This window comes from Hippocampus comes, unplaced genomic scaffold, assembly GCF_001891065.2.
Source record: "Hippocampus comes isolate QL1 unplaced genomic scaffold, H_comes_QL1_v1.1 scaffold335, whole genome shotgun sequence".
NCBI lineage: Eukaryota > Metazoa > Chordata > Actinopteri > Syngnathiformes > Syngnathidae > Hippocampus > Hippocampus comes.
Genome location: NW_017805823.1, coordinates 1,520,268 through 1,529,851, shown reverse-complemented (window position 1 = coordinate 1,529,851; position 9,584 = coordinate 1,520,268). Strand labels below are relative to the sequence as shown.

Genomic DNA, 9,584 nt, shown 5'->3' with positions numbered 1-9,584 from the left:
TTTTTTTTTTTTACCCACAGGTACAGATGACGACTGACAGAACCCTTTCTACGATCTTCTTTGGTTTATAACTCAAGTTGCAACTGAATAAACAGCACCTCTGCTGGTAAAAATTAAATGGTAGCCGAAGACTTTGTTGAAAGGAATCTTTTTGAACAAACCCACACAAAAAGGCTCAGTGTTTTCCCGTGTGTAAGTGCAGCAGGGTGACCTCTCGCTTTGAATGGGTGAGGGCAACCGGCTTGATTCGTTCTAAACGTTCTAAGGGAATATTTGAAATGTTAGTCTGCACTCGAAAGTAGTGCGGTGTGCTGTAACCCAAAACAGACACACACTGAGGGTGAGAGATCCCAACGTTGTGATTGGCTCCGAAACTCGTATGAATTGTAATTGTCTGAAACATGTTGACAGGTGACAGGGGAAAGAGTCTTATGTGTGGTTACATTGAGGTTAAATGGTTTGGAGGGCTCGAGTTTTAGCAATCAGCCAGAATTTAAATCTGTGTGTGTGTGTGTGTGTGTGTGTGTGTGTGTGTGTGTGTGTGTGTGTGTGTGTGTGTGTGTGTGTGTGTGTGAGAGACTGTACTTGGTCCATTTGAGCAGCAAGATTATGTCGTCAGACTGTTAAACTGTTAATCTGTAATTACTTCATTTGCAAATTTGGAGACACCACATCTGCTTTTGGGTGTAGGCGCTCTATTTTCAACATAGGTTTTGGAAAAGAAAATAACAGTCAGCCACAACTACGTACAGTTCATGTACCATAACAATCCAACACAACCGACCACAATAAGTATTTGTATGGAAAATGTATTAGGTATTTCACACAATGAAATCTATGCACGGCATCACATTAAGCATTTCCAATGGACAGATCAGAGGGGATCACAGTTTGAGATGTTAAAGGTTTAGGGGCAAGCTACTGGGACCACACCTAACCTCTGTTGTGAAATGTGTAAAGCCTGGGGTGAGTTCAATAGTTTGGTCAAAATGGTCAACGACTGAGGATGAGCATCAGTGTTTAGAGTTTTAATATATTTCCAATGGTGACCAGAAGTTCCCATGCCACGATACACTGAACGCAAAGTGCTGCGTGCATTTACATCTTTGGATTATCCTCTGGAAAACCTGCTTATTGAACCATTTTATGATGTGATGAGTACATCCGCCTCACAATTCTGAAAATGAGCTGAAAATGAGCCTGAAACCAGAACTGGAGGGACCAAAGCTGAAAAACACGGAATACCTTAAAAGCAAAATACATTTGGGGTCATTTCACAGCCACCTTCATTCACTCTGTTCAGCAGGCCATCGCCGCATGCGTGGCCGCCCGACCAAGGTGCACTGTGGGCAGCCACTGCAGCATGATGCGGACCCCCCACCGCCAAAGCCCGCTTTTTGTTCAAAGTCTCATCTTTCTCCAAGCTTGTTTTGGCGGCAAAAGTCTTTCGACCAAAAAGTGCATTTTTAGTTTTAAGTAACCGAGTTTTCATTGCGTCCCTAATACTGTTATATAGGCTACAGTATACAGGACTGCATCATAGTGAGTTTTTCGCACATCTGCCTCACGTTTCTTCAGCGATTCGGGCCGGTTTTGAATATCTGTTCCGGCTTGCGTAGAGTTGATTCTCCCCATGCTTGGAATTTCTCAGCGTTTTCTGGCTTCCTCCCACATTCCAAAAACATACCGTACGTTTGGTTAAGTAAAGACTCTATATTAACTATAGGTAAAATATGAGTGTGAATGACTTGTGACCAGTGCAGGGTATCCCCTGCCTTTTGTTCAAAGTCAGCCGGAATAGGCTTTGGCTCACCTGTGTCCTTAATGAGGACAAGCACTATCCATCCATCCATTTTCCGAACCGCTTATCCTCACAAGGGTCGTGGGGGGTGCTGGAGCCTATCCCAGCCGTCTTCGGGCAGTAGGCGGGGGACACCCTGAACCGGTTACCAGACAATCACAGGGCACACAGAGACGAAGAACCAGCTGCGCTCACACTCGCACCTAGGGACAATTTGGACTGTTCAATCAGCCTGCCATACATGTTTTTGGAATGTGGGAGGAAACCGGAGTACCCGGAGAAAACCCACGCAGGCCCGGGGAGAACATGCAAACTCCACACAGCGAGGCCGGGGCTGGAATTGAACCCGATACCTCTGCACTGTGAGGTCGACGTGCTAACCTCTGGACCACCAGGCCGCCACAAGCACTATTTTTGTTTTTTAATGAATTGATGGAAACATTGTATAGATGAGTATCATAAACAACTGCAACATGGTCAGTGAGATACAGTATATTGTGCTCGTCTGCGACCATCACGTTCTGTTTTGTAACCGTTGTTCCACAAGAAGAGGCACTTTTTCATATTGTATGCTCAATGCGGTGTTGCTCGATGATACATTCTCTTGTGTGTTTGTTTCCTGCTGGGCGAGAAGAGGACAAATTTTGACAACATAATGACCCAGTGGCCTTAATCCTACTCCATATCCGGGGGGGGGATGTCCTGCCGGCACCCCCACCCTTCATATCTCCCCTTCGGGGAGCATACAGTATTCAAAACTGGAGGCTGCAGAAAGACCTCAACTAACCATGCACAACGGCGCGTCGTGAAAGAAATTTAAAAATAACCATTTCAGTCAAAAGAGAGTTTTTTTTCTGCTTGAGATCTGACCGATAAGATCGTTTTGAGATAAGATCTTAGGGGTGTGGGGTGTTGGCTGAATTATAACTGTATTTGTCTTTCGGCTATGTTGCTATATTCTCTTATCATCGAATGACTGGAAGGCTAAGAGCCGGCGTGCGGCCATGGCGACACATTTGGTACAACACAAAATGAAGCGCACAAAACCACCAGCCTTGGCCTGTGTGTGCTGAACCGCAACATAAGCCCTCCAACCTCAACATGTCATACACGCTAAATTTTAATCAAATTGCCTTGAGGCTGCACCATCCAAGCTTTGTGACAGAGTGGCCACGCCTGGCAGTGGAACGCCATGAATACACTTCACTTAGCATTTAGGCTGACTGATTTCATGCCAAATTAAAATCAGTCGAATGTCGCTGCATTTGCACGATTATTTAACAGTCACAAATATGATCACATGATTTAATTTACATGCAGAAAGTCCTTATAGAAATGTACTATTCAACGGCTAATGGATGAGACCGTTAAAAGATTGAAAATTGATTTCGAGCATGAAGGTATGACAATATTAAGAAGCAAGCAGATTTCTGTTGAGATTAAAAGATTATATCCGCAGGCTGAGTGGGAGAACTGGCGCCTAACATGCTGGAACTTATAGAGGGGGGCTCTTGAAATGATAGAGGCGGTTGGGAAGAACAACGTCACATTAAATAACGTACAAGTCATGAATGAAGTCTGCATCTTGTGTGAGGGAGTAATTGAGTTATCAAAATCTATATATAACCAGTCGACTACAATTCTCTCCATTGTCTTGCTCGGCATTCCCAACATACCAGATGTGGCCGGTTATACTGTACAGACAAAAGCGAGCCAGGGAATCTGTGCAGGGAGTTACACCGTACATTGTGGCGCATGTAGCTCCTTCTCTGGTACATCTGTAAAAGGTCTGTATCAGTTTCTCTTCGTTGTGGGTTAGTTTGCTGGCATGAGATTCATTGTTGTTTCTCTAACATGGTGATTTCTTGTGTGCAGCTCCATAGCACAGATGTCTTGTTTGTAACACATTTGTCTACATTGTGTGTATTCAATTGTACCCGTGTGCTTAACATTACCCAAAAAGATCGACAATGACATTGAATTTTATGCCATTTTGGATCAAATCATTCATAAAAAAATGTTTTGGCCTATTAATCTATCTTTGGAAGAAAATAAGATTACAATTTAATTGAATCTATTTTTTTTTAAATGGTGGCCTTGTTTTGTGTGTGGCAGCGTTTTCTAAATGGAAATGTTAATGATGCCTCCTCGAGATGTGAGTGCCACTCAGGTGTAGTGTTTCCTGTATTATAAAAGCAGCCAGGCTAATACAGTACTGTATGTATTAGTTACTGTGTGAAGGTGACGACCTTCTCTGCCTTTATGGCACTAAACACTTATTGGAGGGATCTGATGATCAGTGCAGGACTGAACTACAAATGTTAAAGGGACACAAGTATTCAGACACACTTCTCTGTTTTGTCCATATGAACAGTCAGTTGCTGGACCCAGTAAAGTGAAAATGAATGTCTACTAAATTTCACACACCACAAAGAAGGGGGTTGTTAACAACATTGCTAAATTCGAATGATTTAAAAATATCAGCCAGTACAATAATCCCTCATTTTTCACAGTTAATGGGGACCAGAAATTGCAGCATACGTGTATGTGTGGTGGTGGTGGCGGTGGATATTTGGGCCTGTTTTTCAGCTTTGGGGAATTCCCTCTCCAGTTCAGAGTGTAATCCTACATAACTTGAGGCTGTGTATACGGCACAAACCTTTTGTCCTTGGTTCCGGGATCTGGGAATGCTGAGTGGAGCTAGCCCCAACCTGGCCTCTTTGTTAAGTCCACAGGCAGAAGATCTATTTATTCAACAGAGCCAGTGGGACATTGAATGCTAAGTCCCTGCCCTTCACTTACGCTCCACTGGCCCAAACATGAACCCAATCACCGCAGTGACCAGCACCAGGAAATGCTGCTTGGAAGTGAACAGGGGACCAAAAAGTGTATATTTATGTCGTGTATACACATGCGTGCTTCAGGGAGAAATCCAACAATATTTAACTAGCGTTTAGTATCCTCTTATTACATCTCAGCATTCCTAACTGCTCTTTTTGTCTCTCTTCCGGTGGTTCCCCACCTTGGAATCTGTACGATGGATTGCACACGTCATTCAGCAGGAAGCAGTCGAAGGTATGTACCCCGCGCCTCAACTGTCTGCGTTGTTATAATGACTGCGAGCAATCAACAGAGCTGATGTGCAGAATTAACAGAAACCATTTTAGTGTAAACAGTTGAAAAGTCATCCAGTCGCGGATGCCGAAGACGGTTTCCTTGAGGATGTGACAAACATCCCGCACATCTCTGCGCACAATGGCAGTGATTGAGGGCGTTTTAGTCTTTGGGTCGGTCAGCAGGAGCTGGATAGATGTCCGTGTGAATGTGTCAGCGCTCTTAAGATGTGCTGAGCACCCACAAAGGCGGTACAATGAGAGCAGGATGAGCGTGGACACTGGGCCAGTGTGTGCGCGCACATCCAAAGCACACCCCCCACTCTTCCCCTTGAAGACACGCTGGTGACTCGGCTCGGGGATTTTTCATACGCCGTCTTTTGTGTCGAGTACACTCGTTGACGGGGTTCCGGGAGACTGAGTCTCTTGGACCCGTAAATTGAATTTACCCCATCGCAAGACCACCATGTGTCTGCTAACTTCTTTCACAGCCTTTCAAAACACAGGTTATAGTCCAATACACAGTTTATCTCCCTAGAAGTCAACATCAGCATCATTATCGTGCAGAGCTAATTCCTTGTAATTAGGCATAGGCTGGTATCAGATTCTGACAGTATGATACAGTAACTACAAGCATAAACATGAGAAAACTACAGCCACAGTCCGCATCCACTCATCCTTGCAATGGAGGGAAATGGGGAATTTGCTCTGAAATCCAAGTATTCCTGACTTCAGGCCTGGAGTAGCAGACAGAGATCCCTTATGCTTACGAGTGCAGTCTGAAGTCTCGAGCAACACCAGGTAGCACCTTGCGCACGAATAATACTGATGCACACTTGACGTTAGCCACCAGGATTTTAGACCAAATGCTAAAACGCTTATCAAATTGTTATGAGCCGTTTTTGGATCTGGTAAAACCAAGGCAGAATATTACTGTACATAATGAGACCTTTTTTTTTCGCCTTAGCACTGCTAGCTGTAAACAGCCAAGATTAATATTTTATGATAGAAATGTCCAAACATTATTTCAACGGAGCTACAAAGTGTAGTCGTACAGAGTTGTAGCATATTCGTTTCATTGTCAGGTGGACAATCTAAGAAATGCTAGCAAGACAGTTAGCGAGACAGTCTGCTAGCTCTTCTGACTTGGTTAGCATCTTCCAGCCTGTCAGCAAGTGATTTGCTTCCTCTGCTTGCTTTCTTCAGTGTGTCTTGGTCTGATTTCAATTCCTAATTGAAACATTATTGTCGGACTGCTCGGTTGTGAGAGTTGGTCTGAACTCCATTTCACCACACGTTGTGCCACTTTGATTATGTCTTATTGCAATTGCAAAAACAGCTCGCGGAAGTGAAGTTAACCCCTGTGTGAGACTTGAAAAAGGTCTGTTGTCCAATCAAGATTTTTTTTTTTTTTTTTTTAATGGAGTCACAACACTCTCACTCAGGCTGGTCAGCAGGACAGCGTAGAGAAGATTGCTCGGTCATAGCTAGTAAACCAGCTCTAATTTAGAATGATGGCACTTTTTGTTCCTTTCAAAGGCACCAGTCACTTCACTGAAGTCATAAGAAGAGGTTTTGTTTTCAAAGCATTCATTGCGTGCGTACGTCTAAGCTTCTCATGCTGACTGTGCAAAAGCAGCAGCTTCCCAGCCAATAGCCCCTATCATGATTACTAAGGTGTTGGGTAACGGTAGTAATGCTTTGACAGCAAATTGCTACAATGCTCAAATTCAAACAGCAGCATCCGCATTGTGTGCTTGCACAGCAGCATACTTTTTCCATTTGATTTTATGAAGACAATTACTAGCTATTTGAGTGTGGCATCAACTGTGTATAATACTGAAGCTATAATTTATCGAACAAATATATCAATCAGTCTTATAAAAATGTACCGGAAAGTCGCGTGGATATTTTGATTATAAAATGCTTTGTTCAATCTAAGGTGAAAATAACTTCATCTTTTTATTTAAACGTTTTATGACAGTCCCTCTATTTAGTTTATACGCATATCCTTGCACCAACCAGTCATAATATTAGGTATACGATCAAATGCAATCCATTGCAAGAGCTCTATCAAAGACTCTGTCTGCACTGACTTTTGATTGACACTGAAAGAGACCAGAGTTTATTATTCTGGTTGTACAGGGTCTGACATAAATGGTGACCCGATGGCCCTGAGCCATTATGGCATTGTGTCGGGCCACCACATACCTTACAGATGCTGCCTCGATCATATAATATCAATATGTCATATAATATCATGAATATACAGCCCAGTACGTCATCTGACACGGCCGCCACAACGCGGCTCACGGTGGCCTTTAAAGGGCCGCCAATCTAAAAGGCTTAATGTTGGACCTTGGTGTAGTTTGCAGTGGCATTGAGTTATATCCATCCCACTGAGAATGAGTATGGTCAATAAAATTGTATTGTAAGAAGCATGCAATAATAAACCAGGATCATCATTTAACATGCATTTTACATAAATATATATGGATCAGAAAATTACAAAAGGGATGGGTGGATGGATAAACAAATACAAGATTTAAAAACAGTTTCTAAAATAAAAACAGTTTAAACGGACAGTATTTTCTTTTGTGATGTTTAGATTGAGTACAGTTAAATTACGTAAACATGCTCATAAACAGATACTGTACATACAGTGAAAGGTGTTTCCTTGTGAGGTCTGTGCTAAAAGAGGCTCTCTTTTTTTTTCTTTTTTTTTGCCCCCAGAGAGCATCTCTCTGTGTCACTGGTCCAGAGCTCATGCAGGTGTCTCTAGGATACAAAGCAAGGGGTCTCTTCTACTCAATTCTGTGTTGTGAAACCCAGCATTGAGGGCTCTGAGCCAGCATGCACCGCCGGGAAGCGCTACGGCCCCGTTTCCTTGGAGACAAGGGTCACTGAGTGCTGGAATTTCTTGGGGGAGCGTTGACCCTGATTTATGAATTCATTTAGCTGCAGCCACTATGACAAAACCGCTAACAGTGGATTTGTGCAGACGGTCTTAATGAGCATTACTTTGAACAATACGCTCAGTTAGTCTGCATCTTACTGTTACAGACATGCTGTATCCTGTTGATTTCCTTGCATGGCGAGGCACAATAAGCCTGATTTTGTGCCCTTGAAAGGAGGCAGAATCAAGTTGTGTACGTACTTGGACAAGTGTGGAAAGTGTGTTGACGCTCACTTTGCTGTCTTCTCTGCAGGTGTTCGCCTTTGACCACTGTTTCTGGTCCATGGATGAGTCCAATGTTCCCAAATATGCCGGTGAGTCACATATGAGAATTCTTCACTCCTCCCTAAAGAGCTCCAAACCTGCTTCCCGTTACAAGAATTTTGGCTGCTTTGCGCCAGTGAAGAAGCGCTTTGGATCGCACTCAACTCAAACGTTCTGACTGAATGCACAAACTTAAATATGAACAGGCACCCGCCCTAGGTTTCACATTACACCTGGAAAAAGAAATCATTGAACCTAGATTTAGCACGCCCACAAACAAATGTAACGCCTCATTTATTATATAATAGTGGACACCCTACAATGTATCATACTTGGGTTCAGCAGTAAAGACTATACCGTCAGTACCTCCCGAAAGAATATTTTTTTGTTGTTAATTTTCCTGTTACTGCACTCTATAAGGCGAGGAAAATTTTATTTGCTAACTTCGCAAGTCAAAATGGAAACTACACCTCACTACTGCATATGGTCTTGTGATTTCTCCCTGCCAAGAAGGTTAATGATAATAATGATGAAGCTAATGCAATGCATATCGTTAAAAAATTATCATGCATAAAATGATAATCATTTTAAACATTTAAATTTGTCTAAATGGTCCGCAGAAAAAATTCTCACAATTTTAGAAAATCAAAAATAGCCACGTCTTGATCCGTATTGCCAGAAAATGAAACGTCTCACACCTCCACTGCTGGTAAACAACAATAAAGGCAAGCTTTTTGGGAAGCGTTTACATTTACATGCGTGCTCGTGTATTATTCTTCTAGCGTTATAATTCATGTGCTTGCGCATATTTGATCAGATATCTTTAGCTCCTATTCATAGCGCTAATGAATGCTTTATGCAACATTTTCAATCACGCAAGAAAACTGGTTCATTTGTGCAAGCAGAAGATTTTCAATAAGAAGGCAGTGTTGCTTGCCACTCCGTTTTGTGATGGAGATGTAATATGTGCAGAAGACAAATCTGATCCCCCAGGGGCACTGCCCGAAGCTACAGAGCCAAGGCTTTATTTAGCTCATTAAACAGCTGTTCTATTTCCAAATAGCACGGCACAAGAGACTGCACGGCACAAATACTTTCAACATGACCAGTTAGCAATTGGTCACTGGATTTGTGTTTAGATTTCTTGTTGACTAATTCTCGTTTGCCACACGGACTGAAAGATGCAAACCAAAGCATGTGTTAGACACAATGATGATCTGTTTACCCTAATCTCCACGGTAACCGAGTCTTTGTCTAAAAGGTCAAGAGGTGGTGTTCAAGTGCCTTGGAGAGGGAATACTTGAAAATGCATTCCAGGGATATAATGCCTGCATATTTGCCTACGGACAAACAGGTAATTCTGAAATGGTATCATGATCAAGAATTGTGTCATTCGAAAGAATTAAATTCGGTTTGGCTTTACAATGGAGTCGTGGTTCGCTCATCTGCC

At 42.7% G+C, this 9,584-nt stretch overlaps 1 protein-coding gene across 8 annotated transcripts in view; it reads left to right on the top strand.

Moving 5' to 3' along the window:
- The window catches only part of kif13a (kinesin family member 13A), a 42,618-nt gene that overhangs the window by 8,388 nt on the left and 24,646 nt on the right, over nt 1–9,584 (top strand). For 6 of the 8 annotated variants that reach the window (XM_019886415.1, XM_019886413.1, XM_019886411.1 and 3 more), the window contains exons 3-5: nt 4,861–4,876; nt 8,124–8,184; nt 9,396–9,488. In XM_019886415.1, coding sequence (XP_019741974.1) covers nt 4,861–4,876; nt 8,124–8,184; nt 9,396–9,488 — 170 coding nt within the window. The remainder of the gene's footprint in view (nt 1–4,860; nt 4,877–8,123; nt 8,185–9,395; nt 9,489–9,584) is intronic. The other 2 variants (XM_019886414.1, XM_019886412.1) reach the window with 1 other exon arrangement.